At 44.4% G+C, this 18,443-nt stretch overlaps 1 protein-coding gene across 10 annotated transcripts in view; it reads right to left on the bottom strand.

Annotated features, from left to right (window-relative positions):
* tmem94 (transmembrane protein 94) overlaps window positions 1-18,443 on the bottom strand; it is a 224,964-nt gene that overhangs the window by 162,275 nt on the left and 44,246 nt on the right. For all 10 annotated transcript variants that reach the window (XR_009793510.1, XR_009793509.1, XM_061809568.1 and 7 more), the window contains 2 exons: window positions 7,364-7,500; window positions 6,455-6,660 (listed from right to left, as the gene is read on the bottom strand). Coding sequence is in view for 8 of the 10 variants with exons in the window: in XM_061809568.1 (XP_061665552.1) it covers window positions 6,455-6,660; window positions 7,364-7,500 (343 nt within the window). In the remaining 2 variants the exon portion in view is untranslated. The remainder of the gene's footprint in view (window positions 1-6,454; window positions 6,661-7,363; window positions 7,501-18,443) is intronic.

The raw sequence follows: 18,443 nt of genomic DNA, 5'->3' as shown, positions 1-18,443 counted from the left end.
CACAACAAACAGGAAGGGGGTCAAAGCTGATCCCTGATGCAGTCCCACCTCCCACCTTAAATTCTTCTGTCACACCTAAGGCACACCTCACCATTGTTCAGCTGCCATCATACATGTCCTTTACTATTTTAACATACTTCTCTGCCACACGAGATTTATGCATGCAGTACCACAGTTCCTCTCTTGGTACTCTGTCATAGGCTTTCTCTAGATCCACAAAGACACAATGTCGCTCCTTCTGACCTTCTCTGCACTTTTCAATCAGCATCCTCAAGGCAAATAATCCATCTGTGGTACTCTACTGTTGCTCGCAGATACAGACTTATGACCTGAGTCTACCTTCCACTACTCTTTCCCATAACATCATTTTTGTGGCTTATCTACTTTATTCAACAGTTGTCACAGCTCTGCAAGTCCCCTTTGTTTTTGAAAATGAGAACACTTTTCCTCCATTCTTCAGGCATCTTCTTGCCCGCTAGTATTCTGTTGAATAAGTTGGTCAAAACCTCCACAGCCACCTCTCCAAATTGCTTTCATACCTCCACTGGTTATGTCATCGGGACCAACTGCCTTTCCATTTATCATCCTTTGCAGTGCCTTCGAACTTCCCCCTTGCTAATTATTGCCACTTTCTAGTTCTTCACACTTCCCTCTTTCTACTCTTCTTTTTCTCTTATTTTCTTCATTCATCAACTTCTCAGTATTCTTTCCATCTACTTAACACACGACTGGCACCAGTTAACCCATTTCCATCCCATCTCTATCCCTCTGTCTGGCCAACTTGTAGAGATCTTTTTCTCCTTCTTTCATGTCCAACCTGGTGGACATGTCTTCATATGCCTCTTGTTTAGCCATCGCCACCTCTACCTTTGCCGTACGTCGCATCTCATTCCTTTGGCCTCTCCTCAGAACTCTCACTGTCCCACTTTTTCTTCACTCATCTCTTTCCTTGTATCACTTTCTTTATTTTCCTACCAGACGACACACCAAGTACTTTCCTGCCTTTCTCTCAGATAACCTTGCCTGTAGTTGTTCAGTCTTCCAGGAGCTCCTCTTGTCCATGGAGAGCCTGTCACACCTCTTTCCGTAAGGCCACACAACATTCTTCCTTTCTCAGCTTCCACCACAGTGTTCTTTGCTCCACCTTTGTCTTCTTAATCTTCCTACCCACCACCAGTCATCCTACACACCACCATCCTATGGTGTTGAGCTACACTCTCCCCTACCACTACTTTACAGTCAGTAATCTCCTTCAGATTACATCGTCTGCACAAAACAATCCATCTGCGTGCTTCTACCTCCGCTCTTGTAGGTCACTATATGTTCCTCCCTCTTCTGGAAATAAGTGTTCACTACAGCCATCTCCACCATTTTTACAAAGTGCACCACCATCTGTACCTCAAAGTTCCTTTCCTGGATGCCGTACTTACCCATCGCTTCTTCATCTCCGCTGTTTCCTTTACCAAAATGTCCATTACAATCTGCACCAATCACAACTCTCTCGCTGTCTGGGATGCTCAGAACTGCTTCATCTAATTCCTTTCAGAATTTCCTCTTTTTCTTCTGACGATGGACCCAGTTTCCTCCTCTTCTTTGTCTCCGACCCACAGTACCTGAATTTCCACCGACGCCTTGCTGGTTAGCAATGCCGGGGGCGGGCGTTGTTAACTCGGGCCACGACCGATCCGGTATGGGATTCTTTAGATGAACGCTCATATTTGTTTGGCACAGTTTTTACGCTGGATGCCCTTCCTGACGCAACCCTCTGCATTTATCCGGGCTTGGGACCAGTCTACAGATTGCACTGGTTTGTGCCCCCATCGGGGGAAAGCGGCTTAGTCGGAAGAAGACGAGGAATGCACAAACCCTACAGCTGTGTGGAGGGAATTTGAATGTTGGGACTATGACAGGAAAAACTCAGGAGTTGGTTGACATGATGATTAGGAGAAAGGTTGATACATTGTGAATCCAAGACAGCAAGTGGAAAGGGAGTAACACTAGAAGTTTAGGTGCAGGGTTTAAATTATTTTATCATGGAGTACATAGGAAGAGAAATGGAGTATGGGTTATTTTAAAAGAAGAGCTGGCTAAGAATGTCTTGGAGGTGAAAAAGAGTATCAGATTGAGTGATGAAGATGAAATTTGAAATTGAGGGTATGAGGTACAATGTGATTAGCAGCTATGCCCACAGGTAGGATGTGACCTTGAGTTGAATGAGAAATTCTGGAAGGAACTAGACAAAGTAGTCCTGAGCATCCCAGAGAGAGAGGGAGAGAGTTGTGATTGGTGCAGATTTCAAATGGACATGTTGGCAAAGGAAAAGGGGGCGATGAAGTGATGGGTAAGTACGGCATTCAGCAAAGCAACTTTGAGGGGCAGATGTTGGTGGATTTCACAAAAAGGATGAAATTGGAAGTGGTGAAGACTTATTTCCAGAAAAGACAAGAACATAGAGTCACCTCCAAGAGCCGAGGTAGAAGCACACAGGTGGATTACATTTTGTGCAGATGGTGTAATCTGCGAGCAACAGTATGGTTTCATACCTAGAAAGAGTATCACAGATGTATTATTTGCCTTGAGGATGCTCGTAGGAAAGTATAAAGGAGGTCAGAAAGAGCTACATTGTGTTTTTGTAGACCTAGAGAAAGCGTATAACAGAATACCAAGAGAGGAACTGTGGTACTGCATGCACAAGTCTGGTGTAGCGGAGAAATATGTTAGAATAGTACAGGACATGTATGAGGGCAGGAGAACAGCGGTGAGATGTGTCGTAGGTGTGTGTAGGTGGAAGTGGGACTACATAAGGGGTCCGCGCTGAGCCCCTTCCTGTTTGCGGTAGTAATGGATTGGCTGACAGACGAGGTGAGACTGGAATCCTCTTGGACCATGATGTTCACAGATGATATTGTGATCTGCAGTTAAAGCCGGTAGCAGGCGGAGGAACAATTAGAAAGATGGAGGTACGCATTGGAAAGGAGAGGAATGAAGATTAGCCTTAGTAAAATAACGCTTCCGTCGATCCATCTTGTCAACGTACGCACCCAAGCCAATAAATGGATGAACTTCAGCTTCTGATTAAGACCAGCAAAGACTGGACGTTCTGCGGCTCTGTGCTTCACGGAGACTTGGCTTTGTGGATGAGTGCCCGACGTCGCCATCACGATTCTTGGCTTCCACGTCCATTGTACGGACAGTGTTGCTGAGTTAACACGGAAATCGAAAGGGAATGGAATATGCTTTTATATCAACGAGAAATGGTGCATGGACTTTACACAGCTCAGCACACACTGCAGCCCGCTTTTAGAGTCACTGTTTTTGAACTAAGTCGTTTTATTTGCCACGTGAGTTGACATGTTTCATCTTAGTCGGTGCTTACAATGCGCCTCAAGCTAGCATGAATGCAACACTGCTAACACTCGTAAAGCAGAAAAATTAGATTGAGAAAAAACACCCAGATTAACTACTCATTATCCTAGGAGATTTTAAAACACCTAAACGTAACCACGAACTTCCAACATATAACCAACACGTGAAATCTCTAACAAGGGCAAACAACACTCTAGACCCGGGGTGCTCAATGCGTCGAGGCAGTTTTGGTGTATCGCGACGGTGTGCCGCTAGAAAAAAAATAAGAGCCATATTTTTCTGTGCTACTGAAACATCATTTCCGGGTTCGTCACATCGTTAATAACAAGAAGTCCTTCCAAGGCGATCTTTTAAAAATAGGGCGGAAATATCTTCAATGAAATCTCTGCAGCTGTAAAGGAGTACAGTTACACGTCGCTGTGAAGCAACGGATGATCTGTTGAAGGACATCGGATTTTATGTTTCTCACTGCAGTTGGACGAATCCACTTACATGAGTGACACAGCACAAGTCTGCATTTTCATTCGAATGGCGTTTAGTGATCATCAATGTGAAGTCAGGTACTTACAAAAAATGTTTAAAATGTTTTTGTGTAATATTGGCTCATGCAGTAATGCAAGGCACACAAACTTACATTTACACGAAGAAACCTCAATATACTTTAAATATGTTTTGCATTTTTGTAGTGGGTAGATCTTTGCGACTTGGTCATTCTAAGAAAAAAAAAAAAAAAACACGTCACACCCCACCCCTGATCTAAAGAATCCGATACCGGATTGGTCATAGCCTGGGTTCACAACACCCGCCTCCAGCACCGTTAACCTGCAGGGCGTCGGTGGAAATTCAGTTACTGTGGGTCAAAGACAAAGAAGAGGAGGACAGAGGCTTCGTCGGCAGAAGAAGAGGAGGAATGCACAGAGACTACAACTGAGTGTACGACTTTGAATGTTGGTGTGATGACAGGAAAAGCTCAGAAACAGGTTGACATGATGATTAGGTGAAAGGTTGAATATTGTGCATCTAAGAGAGCAAGTGCAAAAGGTAGTAAGGCTAGAAGTTTCGGGATACAGTATGTAGAATATCGCGCGATTCGTCACTTTTAACTGCACCCTTTGCACAATTGTCATTGCACTGTTCTATAACGGTGAAACGCGAACGGATAAGAGCACTTACCTGTGGGGCGTTTACTCAGTAACTGCTCTAAATGCTAGAGGACTACATCTATGAAAAATTTTGACTCGCATAAGAAATAGCTCCCTATTAATTGAATGTCTATTCTTTGTTCTTTTCGGTTTGTTTGTTCCTCTCCGTACTCACATAAGTCATATCAGGGTGGCACTGATTGCCAGAGACAAATTATTTCTGTTGTTACATACTTGGTCATTAAAGCTGATTCTGAAATGACCAGTAGTTGTGAATGTGAATGGTTGTTTGCTTATACGTGCACTATGAATGGTTGGCAACCAGTTCTGGGTCGAACCCTTCTCTTGCCTGAAGATAGCTGGGATAGGCTCCAGTGCGTCCACAACCCTAGTGAGGATAAGTGGTCTAGAAAATGGATGAATGGATAAATAATAATCCTTATTATTATTATTATTAGTAGTAGTAGTAGTAGTGTTATTATGGCTTCCATAAACAACACTACGCACAGGCAAACATATTTTCTCATCAAACATTTACAGGGGAAATGCAGGGCTTGGATTAACAATGTATCCAATAGGTCATGTAATATGTACTCTATTTTGACAATGTGACGTTAAATCCTCTCTCATTTAATTGTGTTTTGAGAAGATTTTTTAATTGACAATTCCGAATTTTCAGGGGCGTTGCCGTTTTTGTGAGTCACATGACCTACGTGTGGAGATGTAACGTGCTACAAAGGCTCGATTACATGGAAAACCATTTATGCACAGCGCTAATTTTTCGGATTTATCCTCATCTGATGAAGAAATAGCAGTATCAGTTGATAGGGAAGATGGAGGAACACTTCCATACAGAGCCGTTAGCGGCACGGCCGTGAGCGGCTCGGCTGATCGGGAAGGAGGAGGAATAAGTCCATACACAGCCGTGAGCAGCTCAGCCTCTCGGTTGATCAGGAAGACGGAGGAATACTTCCATACACAGCCATGAGCGGTGCCGCTCACATTGCCGTGGGCCGCGTAACTTGTCGACATGCCGGAGTCTTGTTCGTTATCGGAATTAACCAGGACCCGGCACAGGCGCGGCTGTGGGACGGCGCACTGTGCGATTGAGCTCTACACCGGCAGCCCGCTCCCGAGCCCGCGTGGGACGGAGGACGTGCGTGTGTGGGTTTCAAGCGGGAGGTGTCAGAAAAGTTACCACAGGGATAACTGGCATGTGGCGGCACCACTCGCGGCTGTTAATGGAAGTATTCCTCCGCCTTCCTAATCAACCAAGCAGCCGAGCCGCTCACAGCTCGTATGGAATTATTCCTCCATCTTCCAATCAACGGACACTGCTTTTTCTTCATCTGACAAGGATAAATCCGAGAAATCTATCAGCGTTACAAGTTCATCTTAAATGCTTCAGACACCCGGCTCATGAATAAATGGGTTTTTGAACAAAATGCACACAATACTGCTTCAGTTCACGAATCCGGCTTCCGTTCACTAAATGTTCCAGCATCTACAAAGAACACAAGTCGTGCTTTCGCTTGTATGAGGAAGAATATGTTTTAAAATGAGCATCTGTTTTGAACAACTTTATGTTAAAAAAAAAAAAGTTTTGGTCTGTTCAATTAATGTTTTTCCTGTTCAGCATGCTTCAGAGATTTGGCCCCCTATGTAATAATGTTTGACATTCCTGCAAAGGAGAATGCATTTTACCTTCAAAAATTTAGACCGAAGGGAGGAAGCCCCCAAAAACAACTGCAATAAGACTACTGTAGAAACAGTGAAATCAATCATAAAACAAGACTGAAAACATTTGGCGATGTCAGTGGCTTCATGTTGTGATGTGCCTCATGCAAATAAAATAAACAGCTGAACTGTGACTCAACTCATTAACTTAATTTCAAAGTCAAATGTGTCCAGGAAAAAATATCGAAAATACATCTATTAGGACTAACCTTGATTCCTCTGAGAGATGCAAATGCTTCTTGCCCAGGTCTCAGAACAATTATATCTCCTTCCACAAGCAGACAGACAGGAAGATTGACCAACTGGGAGTCACGGTATGTCCAGTGAAGGGACCACGATGGGGAAGAAGGTGTGTAGAGATCAGGGTAAAGAGATGGCGACCACGCCACTTCACCTACCCAATCGGAAAGATAATCTGCAGAAGATGAATAACATGAAATGGAAAGTGTTAAAAAATATGAAACAGTAATGTCAATGAGTGGACTTCTTTCAGTGACAAGGTTTGACTCATTAAGCCAGAACTAAGGTGAAAAGTTTTCTGACCAATTGAGCTGGTCTTCCTTAATTTTCCTGATGAAAAATACCCCAGTTGATCATGCACAGATATTTATTCGCTTGTCGCAAAAATTGATATTTGGCTGTTGTGTGTGTAATGTTTTTTTATATGTCCTCGATCAGGGGTGACCAATCCTTGAAACACAGCTAATTTTTTCACAACTCATTGAAATGCATTTACCAGTACCCTTTCATTCTCTACCCCATTTATTTTAACATGGATCTGTGTATCTATATCTTTCCCTGGGTTGTTACCTTTTCATGGCGGAGGGGTTCAGAAGCATGACTCCCTTGAAGACAACAAATATATTAGGGTGGATGTGTGGTTTGGTTGAAGTTGGATGGACGGATGGACTGACAGGTGGGTGGTGGGATGGTTAGGCGAATTATTAGTTTGTGTTTTGAGGGAGGAGTTCCTATGAATAAATCAACTCAATCCGAAAGTTAGGTGGGATGGAATTCAACTCAACCGCAACCCACTGAGGGCAAGAGAAAATTGTTGGGTGATTAAAAATCGCTACTGCATCCACCTAAAGCAACCATAATGATCCAGCCCAACTCACCATCGAGCTGTGTGATGATGCCTTTGAGACGCCGAACCATCTCATTCCTTTTTAGGTTCTCCTGCCGTCTGACAAGCATTAGATTTAACAACAACAGGATGAGGAGTGCAGCAGCATTCACCACCTCAATCCCAGAACTGCAGGTGGGGGGGGGGGGGAGAAAGAAGAGAATTATAGTATCTAGATATTACTTTGTGAATCAGGTTCATTTTAATTTTTGTCAAATAATTTTTCTGTTGGGTGTTTAACAAAACTACATACTATAAATTCAACTGCATGTACTGTTATAACTGACTCGCTAAATAACCAAGAAAAACAAGGCAAGAGGAACTAAACAGTGAACAAACAAAATTATCAAAACACTTTTTAGGGAAATTAAATGTGATTATTGATGATCTGAATATTGAATCAATGCGAGTTATTTTCACTGATGTTTTAAGATACAATTGATCAAAAAAAAAAAAAAAAAAAAAAAAAACATTGACCACTACCACTTCTCTGGGTCGGGTCGCGGGGAAAGCAGCTTCAGCAGGGATGCCCAGACTTCCCTTTCCCTGGCCACTTTTTCCAGCTATTCCGGAGGGATCCCGACGCATGCCCAGGCCAGCTGAGAGACAGTCTTTCCAGCGTGTCCTGGGTCATCCTCGTGGTCTCTTTCCAGTAGGACATGCCCGGAACACCTCCCCAGGGAGGTATCCGAATCGGATACCCCAGCCTCCTCATCTGGCTCCTCTCAATGCGGAGGAGCAGCGGCTCTACACTGGGTCCCTCCCGGATCTTGTTCTTTCGGTCACGACCCACAGCTCGTGCCCAAAGGTGAGGATAGGAACGTAGATCGACTGGTAAATTGAGAGCTTCGCCTTTCGACTTAGCCCTTTCTTTACCACAACAGACCAATAAGAAGTCCGCTGCAGATCACTGCAGACACTGCACTGATAAGTCTGTCCATCTCCTGCTCCATTCTTCCCTTGCTTGTGAAAAGGACCCCAAGATACTTGAACTCCTACACAGGATCTCATATCCCCGACCCGGAGAGGGCACGCCACCCTTTTCCGACTGAGGACCATGGTCCCTGATTTCGAGGTGCGGATTCTCATCCCAGTTGCTTCACACTCTGCTGCGAACCACTCCAGTGTTGTTGGGGATCATGGCTTGATGAAGTCAACATCACATCATCTGCAAAGAGCAGAGATGCAATGCTGAGGCCACCAAATCGGACATCTACCTAGCTGTACCGCCTAGATATTCTGTCCATAAAAGTTGTGAACAAAATCGGTGACAAAAGGGAGCCTTTGCGGAGTCCAACTCTCACCAAAAAACGAGTCCGACTTATTTCCTGCAACGCAGACCAAACTCTGACTCTCTCGGTCGTATAGGAACCGAACAGCCCGTATTACAGGGCTCGGTACCCCATACTGCTGAAGAACCCCCACCAGGACTTGCGAGGGACACAGTCAAATGCTTTCTCCAAGTACACAAAACAAATGTAGACTGGTTAGGCGAACTCCTATACACCCTCAAGGATCCTGTCGAGGGTGTAGAGCTGGTCCATTTTTCACCAGCTAGGACGAAAACCACAATGCTCCTCCTGAATCAGAGACTCTACTTCCCGATGGACCCTCCTCTCCAGTACCCCTGAGTAGACTATACCACAGAGGCAGAGGAGTGTGATCCCTCCACAGTTGGAACACACCCTCCGGTCATCCTTCTTGAAAAGAGGGAACCACCACCCCAGTTGAAGTATTCTCCCCACCGACTCACAACATTCCGAGTTGAGGTCAGCAGCGCCCCGTCCCCACTCTACACAGTGTTGACTGTGTACTGCTTCCCCCTCCTGAGATACCGGACGGTGGACCAGAATTTCCTCAAAGCCGTCCTGAAGTCCTTTTCCATGGCTTCACTGAACTTCTCCCACGCCCGGGTTTTTGCCTCAGCGACCACCAAAGCTGCATTCTGCTTGGCCAGCTGGTACTTATCAGCTGCCTCGGGAGTCCCACAGGCCAGAAATGCCCGACAGGACTCCTTCTTGAGCTTGACAGCATCGCTCACTGTTGTTGTCCACCAACGTGTTCTGGGGTTGCCGCTACGAGAGGCACCGACCACTTTACGGCCACAGCTCCGGTCGGCTGCCTCAGCAAAGGAGGTGTGGAACATCGTCCACTCGGACTCAATGTCCCCCACCCCACCGGAGCATGAGTAAAGTTCTTTCGGAGGTGGGAGTTGAAATTCCTTCTGACAGGGGTATCTGCCAGCCTCTCTCAGCAGACCTTCACAATACGTTTGGGCCTGCCACGTCGGACTGGCATCTTCCCTCACTATCGGAGCAAACTCACCACCAGGTGATGATCAGTTGACAGCTCTGCCCATCTCTTCACCCAAGAGTCCAAGAAATGGAGTCGCAAGTCGGATGACACGACTACAAAGTCGATCATTGAACTGCGGCCTAGGGTTTCATGGTACCAGGTGCACATGAGGACACCCTAATGCCTGAACATGGTGTTCGTTATGGACAATCTGTGATGAGCAGCGAAGTCCAATAACAGAACACTACTCGGGTTCTGACCAGGAGGGGGGGGGATGGGGGGGGCGTTCCTCCCAATCATGCCATTCCAGGTCTCACTGTCATTGCCCAGGTGACCATTGAAGTCCCCCATCAGAATGATAGAGTCCACAGAAGGAGCATTCTCTAGCACTCCAAAAAGGGTGGGTACTCTGAACTGCTTTCTGGTGCATGAAAACAAACAACAGTCACGACCAGTCCTCCTACTTGCAGGTGGAGGGAGGCTACCCTCTCATCCAATGTGGTAAACCCCAACGTACCCCTCAAGAGGAGTGGTACCAGAGCCCAAGTGGTGCATAGAGGCGAGTCCGACTATATCTAGTCGGAACTTCTCGACTTCGTTCACCAACTCAGGCTCCTTCCCTGCCAAAGAGGTGACATTTCATGACCCTAGAGCTAGTTTCTGTAGCCTTTGGCCACTGCCACGCTAACATTGCACACAATCCCTATGCCCCTCTCACAGGTGGTGAGGCCATGGGAAGGGGGACCCATATTACACTTTCGGGCTGTGCCTGGCCAAGCCCCATGGGTGCAGCTCCAGCCACCAGGAACTCACCTTCGAGCCCCACCTTCATATCCATTTTGCAGTGAATTATGCCCGACATAGAAGTCATGATGAGACAGCGGAACTTTGATACAACATACATCAACATAACAGATAACATGGACCGTCAGGACTGAACAATCTGTCTAAAGACAGTTTACAATTGTCACTTAAACTGGTATGGACAGACTATTAGATCTAGATATGGCAACTGTTGTTTACTGGCGCTATGGCAAAATAAAGGCCGAGAATCAAACGTGAGTTTCAGGCTAACAGATAGGTTTGATATAGTCATATTGTATATCTAAGTAGTGTGTTTTTAGGATTCCCCGAGTTTGTCGGTAGGACATGGCCCAATGCAACATAATTGACTCCTGAATTGCATCAAGGGCAGACTATGTCGCGGTAACCAGAGGTCCCTCTCAAACGTATCACATCTGTATGAAATAAAAATAAGGAAGTTTCTTTTGGTTAGGTTTTGACCCAGGATTACCTCTTAAGGCAGTGTGTCATGGGTTTAGATTAGAATTTGGGTAGGTTGAGTTTCATGGAAAACATTAACTCTGGCAGACTCAAATACTTCTTTTCCCATTTGGAAGCAACAGAGCGTGTTTTATAGGAATGCAAAAAACAATCTTTGTGCAGCAGTACGCCCCAGTAATATTGGAACAGGGTGTCCCACCAATAAACCATGTAGGAATCCAAATAATTCGTCTTCTGTGCTAACATGGCGGCTGTGTTCAATGTGGAACATTTCCAGGCGATACATTGACTTGGCGGCCATGGTGATGATGGTTCCATCTGTCATCGCAAAGAGCGCTAAGCAGAGACCAGCATGGTGGGGGTATTAGCCTTTTGAGGAATATGAAACAAGTCTCTGGAGTCTGGAATTATTTAGTTTTATCATCGTCACCGCGATGTGCGAAGCCGCAATATTTACAGTGCAGTGCAGAGTTCCTGACAATGTAGGGGGGAAAAGACATGCACTGCACACATAGGTCTACCATAAGAATAATAGTTTGAATAGTGCTCTCAAAACATTCTCCACATCAGCTCCCAGTTGTTGTTGACTATGTCACGTAAAACATTAAAACGAACTTTGTGCACACCTGAGAGCGAGCATACGGTGATAAAAAGAGATGGACATGCTAACAAAATTAGCACTGATGTTATACTTTACAGTAAATTACACACACTTCAAACAACCCAGAGAGCAGGTTGAGAGATGTGGCATAATCCATGGATGCTTCAGATGACATCCAAATAAAGCTTGGGGTAATTTTCACATATTTTTAATATGGCTCAAAAGAGACCTGATTATAGCTGTTAGACCTATTATTATGAATACAGTGCTGTTAAAAGTACCGTCCCCCTCTTCAAATTCTTAGTTTTTTTGCATACATTCCTCACTTTATTAAGATCATCAAACAGACAAATTTAACCAAAGTGAACTCAAAATGTGTTTTAAATGATTTCATTAATCATCCATCCACCCATTTTCTTCTTATCCGTGGTCAAGTCGCGGGGGCAGTAACTTTAGTAAGAAAGCCAAGACATCACTCTTTAACGGCCATTTTCTCCAGGTCTTCCACGGGGTGCCCTGTGGCATCTCCAGGGTTTCCTCCTGGTGGGACACACCTGGAACACATCATCAGGCAGGCATCCAGGAAGCATCCGAAACAGATTTCCAGTCACTCACATTTGATGAGCGCAATACAACTTGCCTTGACGCATTTTGCTGGTTTGAACAAAAGGGACGTTAGTCTAAATTCACACGTAGCAAGTGGATATACAGATGTATCTGGTGAGTTAGTCGTCGAGATTTACACAGAAAAGTTTGAAAGCGTCTAAAAGTCTGGACGCATACAAATACTTCGTTGCTGGATCTGTTCTCAATTAGGAATAATTCCCACAAAGTGACTGACGGCTGAAACGGAAGCGTTCGGTCACACGTTAACCTTTGCCGGAATCCATCGATCTTTTCAGCTAGTATTCAACACAAATACCAATATTTAAATCAATGACCCCTGGCTTTACACAAATTCACATGCATTAACTACGATTTGGAAAAAAAGAAAGGACGGAATCATCACCACGGAACATACACAGAAGCGATTGTGGCCACACTTAACCTCTGTAATCATCTGCGACAGTTTTTTAAATACGCATTGTTCTCAAATAAGACAACTTGGCATTATAAATACTTCTTGGTAATTTGAGATTAAGAAGAATAGTTCCTACCTGAAATGAAGTGATCGCTACACGTGTATTTTGGTTGCGCACCATCCACCATGTTAAATTGTCTAAATCCATCGACAGTCACTCACATTTGAAGATTGTGCTCGCAAATCTGCACAGTCGAGCACGAAAAATCACGCGCATAAAATTTGTTACGAGGAGAAAAAATAGATATTGAAAGACATCGCTTATTGTAGTCTTGACATTAATTTCTGTGTTTATTTCATAAACTGTTAACTACAGAAGCCTCCCCCTAAACAATCAGTATTCACCTGGAAACAGGAAATGCAAGTTAACCGTACGGAGCATGTTCATAAGTTACAGCGCCCTCGCCATATGCAAACACATACCGAGGCAAGTAAAGTTTTAAAAGGGCGAAAAAAATTGGCGAACATGTAAATTGGCTGTTCATCCTAGCATACGATTCAGTACTGTTACAGACTTTTATGTATATTACAATAATTCGTATTTGATTCCTGGCTTTAGCCTTACGAAAGTTTCGTCGCAAGCTACACCGGAAGTTGAGCGAATAACTATTTACATCGGAGACAACTGCATCCGGGTTCCGCGTCAAACCCACGCTTTCTTACCTTTCGTTCAAGATAGCTGTAGATCCTAAGGAAAATTTAGGCTTTGGGATTATCTTCGGAAAAAAGGATGGGAGTTATGTCAGTAGAGCTTGTCAGCTGCCAACTTTGACGGATGCCCAATACGCAGGAAAGACGCCCAACACAACTTTGTCTGCTGTCAGAAAATCTACTCCCCGTGCAGGGCACAGGAAAAAATTCGCCAGGAATGGTTTTCTAAATTCAACTGGCTCAAATTGAGGTACGCGTTATCGTGAAATTGAAAACTTTTTCCCTCCTGATGCTTTAGGAAGATATAGATCTACTGCTATCTTTCATGAATGGATTGAGAATTTATCCCACCGTATATTACGCTAGATTATAACAATACATCACGAGTGCCAACAGGAATGTTTGTTACAATGTATCACTAGCTTGTTGCCACTAACACCATTGTGTTTACCTAAACTTTCAGCATTTTCAAAACATTGCAGGTATAGACCGTGTTTATTCCTTGACAAGCCAGTGCATTTAACTTTTGTAATTGTAATAACTTTTTGATGAAAAATGTGAAATACTGTTTTAGAACATGTTCCACTAATATGAGTTGAAATAGGAAATTATCATTTCTGAGTTTTAAATTTTAGTTTTCTATTTTAGTTGTGTATTAATTTATTTTATTTCTAAATTAGTTATCTTAATACAGTAAATTATTTTAAGGCCATCCCTAATCACACCCGCAACTTTATCTGCGAGCATGACTGACCACACATGTACATTTTTTAAATGTGACTGCGTGTGTGTCTGTGTGTATATATATATATATATATATATATATATATATATATATAAATATTCATTGGTTTGAAATTTTTGTTTTCTATTTGTTATGTATTTGTTTATTTTATTTTTAATTTACAGTTATGTTATATTAAGCCAGTAAGTTATTTTAAGGTCTTGAGATTCCATCCCTAATCACATCCACAACTTTATCTGCGGGCATGAATGGTGGACCACACCTGTAACTATATCTGCGAGCATGACTGACCACACCCATATATTTTTCCAATGTGAGTGACTGGATTCCGGAGCCACCTCATCAAGCTCCTCTCAATGCGAAGGAGCAGCGGCTCAACTCTAAGCCCGTCCCGGATGACTGAGCTTCTTACCCGCTCTCTAAGGCTGGATCCCGCACACCCTGTGGATGAAACTCATTTCAGCTACTTGTATCCGGGATCTTGTTCTTTCAGTCGTCACCCACAGCTTGTGACCATATGGTGAAAGTAGGAATATAGATCGCCAGGTAAATAGAGAGCTTCACCTTTAGCCTACCTCCTTTACCACCACGGGACAGATATAAAGTTTGGATTAATGCAGATGTTGCAACGATCCGCCTGTCGATTTCGCGTCCCATTCGTATTTCACTTGTGAACAAGCCCGCAAAATATTTTAACTCCACTTCAGGAAAGACCTCATCCCTGACCTGGAGTGCACACTCCACCCTTTTCTGACAAAGGATCATGCTCTTATATTTAGTGGTGCTGATTGTCAACTCAGCCACCTGAGAACCGCTCCAGTAAGAGTTGGACATCACGGGTTGATGAAGCCAAGAGAATCACGTCATCTTCAAAAATCAGACATCCAACAGAGAGGCCACCAAGCCAGACCCCCTCTATACCTCGACTGCGCCTTGAAATTCTGTCTATAAAGGTTTTGAACAGCCTGAACAAAAGACAGCCTTGGCGGAGTACAGACCCGACGGAAACGAGTGCGACTTATTACGGCAATGCAGTTTAACACTGATAACGGCAAAACGAAGATAAAATGGGCGTACAAAAAGGGAAATGGAACATTGTGTGTTGGCCTAAAGTAAAGATGCCAAGCATTTAATGCATTCAATCTGAACAAGAGGGGAAGACATTTGACATTTTGTCTGAAAACTCGTAATTTCCCGCTAATTAGTACGAACTAATAATGTACACTTTAGCAAAAGTTTTCCGTCGATTTACAAGCATAGGTTCTCGCTGGTGGGTGGTGGTCTCTCTCTGTGCTCGTCTCAGAAGCACAGTGACGGGGATGGTTGCATAAAAGATGCATAAAACGGGCAGAAAAAAATGCTTGTTCATCATGCCTTGTTGGGAGTATAACTGTTTATCTTCCCGCTTTTTTGGCTTACTGGTAATTTTAGAGCGATCACGCCTGGCTGGAAGTGTACATGCGACCCTTGTAGTAGCTGCTCTGATCGTGTAGCAGTGGCCCCACCGAAAGGATGGGAAGCAGAGTGTGTTCTTATTGTTGGATTCGCGGTGACCGAGCTATGTGCCTGAAAGGGTGAGGTGGCCCACGGCCATGCCGTGGGTGAAAAGCCATGAACTCAGCCAAAAAACAAAACAAAATAAAAAAACTTGAAAGCACCAGAAGGCAAGAGTTATGAGTTTAAACCAACGGCAGAGCAAGGGCAAGAGGCATTGGTGACTTGGAGATAACCAAACCCATTAACTTGAAACCTCTCGCAATTTGATAAAATGGTTTTAAAATCATATCTTCTTCTTTTCCTTTCGGCTTGTCCCGTTAGGGGTCGCCACAGCGTGTCATCTTTTGCCATCTTAGCCTATCTCCTGCATCTTCCTCTCTAACCCCAACTGCCCTCATGTCTTCCCTCACCACATCCATAAACCTTCTCTTTGGTCTTCCTCTCGCTCTTTTGCCTGGGAGCTCCATCCTCAGCATCCTTCTACCAATATACTCACTCTCTCGCCTCTGAACATGTCCAAACCATCAAAGTCTGCTCTCTCGAATCTTGTCTCCAAAACATCCAGCTTTGGCTGTCCCTCTAATGAGCTCATTTCTAATCCTATCCAACCTGGTCACTCCGAGCGAGAACCTCAACATCTTCATTTCTGCCACCTCCAGTTCAGCTTCCTGTTGTTTCTTCAGGGCCACCGTCTCTAATCCATACATCATGGCCGGCCTCACCACTGTTTTGTAAACTTTGCCCTTCATCCTAGCAGACACTCTGTCACATAACACCAGACACCTTTCGTCAGCTGTTCCAACCTGCTTGGACTCGTTTCTTCACTTCCTGACCACACTCTCCATTGCTCTGTTGACCCCAAGTATTTGAAGTCGTCCACCCTCGCTATCTCTTCTCCCTGGAGCCTCACTCTTCCCCCTCCACTTTTCTCATTCACGCACATATACTCTGTTTTACTTCAGCTAATCTTCATTCCTCTCCTTTCCAGTGCATGTCTCCATCTTTCTAATTGTTCCTCTGCATGCTCCCTGCTTTCACTGCTTATCACAATATCATCTGCGAACATCATGGTCCAAGGGGATTCCAGTCTAACCTCATCTGTCAGCCTATCCATTACCACTGCAAACAGGAAGGGGCTCAGAGCTGATCCCTGATGCAGTCCCACCCCCACCTTAAATTCCTCTGTCACACCTAAGGCACACCTCACCATTGTTCTGCTGCCATCATACATGTCCTGTACTATTTTAACAAACTTCTCTGCCACACCAGACTTACGCATGCAGTACCACAGTTCCTCTCTAGGTACTCTGTCATAGGCTTTCTCTAGATCCACAAAGACACAATGTAGCTCCTTCTGACCTTCTCTATACTTTTCCACGAGCATCCTCAAGGCAAATAATGCATCTGTGGTACTCTTTCTAGGCATGAAACCATACTGTTGCTCGCAGATACTTACTTCTGTCCTGAGTCTAGCCTCCACTACTCTTTCCCATAACTTCATTGTGTGGCTCATCAACTTTATTCCTCTATAGTTCCCACAGCTCTGAACATCCCCTTTGTTCTTAAAAATGGGAACTAGAACACTTTTCCTCCATTCTTCAGGCATCTTTTCGCCCGCTAGTATTCTGTTGAATAAGTTGGTCAAAAACTCCACAGCCATGTCTCCAAATTGCTTCCATACCTCTACCGGTATGTCATCAGGACCAACTGCCTTTCCATTTTTCATCCTTTGTAGTGCCTTTCTGACTTCCCCCTTAGTAATCATTTCCACTTCCTGGTCCTTCACGCTTGCCTCTTCAACTCTTCCTTCTCTCTCATTTTCTTCATTCATCAACTTCTCAAAGTATTCTTTCCATCTATTTAGCACACTACCGGGACCAGTCAACACATTTCCATCTCTATCCTTAATCACCCTAACCTTCTGCACATCCTTCCCATCGCTATCCCTCTGTCTGGCCAACCTGTAGAGATCCTTTTCTCCTTCTTTTGTGTCCAACCTGGTGTACATGTCTTCATATGCCTCTTGTTTACCCTTTGCCACCTCTACCTTTGCCCTACGTCGCATCTCGATGTACTCCTTTCGCCTCTCCTCAGTCCTCTCAGTATCCCACTTCTTCTTCGCTAATCTCTTTCCTTGTATGACTCCCTGTATTTTGGGGTTCCACCACCAAGTCTCCTTCTCCCCTTTCCTACGAGATGACACACCAAGTACTCTCCTGCCTGTCTCTCTGATCACCTTGGCTGTCGTCGTCCAGTCTTCCGGGAGCTTCGGTTGTCCATCGAGAGCCTGTCTCACCTCTTTCCGGAAGGCCGCACAACATTCTTCCTTTCTCAGCTTCCACCACATGGTTCTCTGCTCTACCTTTGTCTTCTTAATCTTCCTACCCACCACCAGAATCATCCTACATACTACCATCCTATGCTGTCGAGCTGCACTCTTCCCTACCATTACTTTACAGTCAGTAACCTCCTTCAGATTACATCGTCTGCACAAAATATAATCTACCTGGTTCTACCTCCGCTCTTGTAGGTCACTATGTTCCTCCCTCTTCTGGAAATAAGTGTTCACTACAGCCATCTCCATCCTTTTTGCAAAGTCCACCACCATCTGCCCTTCAAAGTTCCTTTCCTGGATGCCGTACTTACCCATCACTTCTTCATCGCCCCAGTTTCCTTTACCAATATGTCCATTACAATCTGCACCAATCACAACTCTCTCGCTGTCTGGGATGCTCACAACTACTTCATCTAGTTCCTTCCAGAATTTGTCTTTCAACTCTAGGTCACATCCTACCTGTGGTGCATAGCCGCTAACCACATTATACTTAACACCCTCAATTTCAAATTTTAGTCTCATCACTCGATCTGATACTCTTTTCACCTTCAAGACATTCTTAGCCAGCTCTTCCTTTTAAAAT

The sequence above is a fragment of the Syngnathoides biaculeatus genome, chromosome 22 (genome assembly GCF_019802595.1).
Source record: "Syngnathoides biaculeatus isolate LvHL_M chromosome 22, ASM1980259v1, whole genome shotgun sequence".
In the NCBI taxonomy this organism is placed as follows: Eukaryota; Metazoa; Chordata; class Actinopteri; order Syngnathiformes; family Syngnathidae; genus Syngnathoides; species Syngnathoides biaculeatus.
The sequence above is the reverse complement of the archived record's forward strand: the minus strand, read 5'-3'. Positions and strand labels throughout refer to the sequence as shown.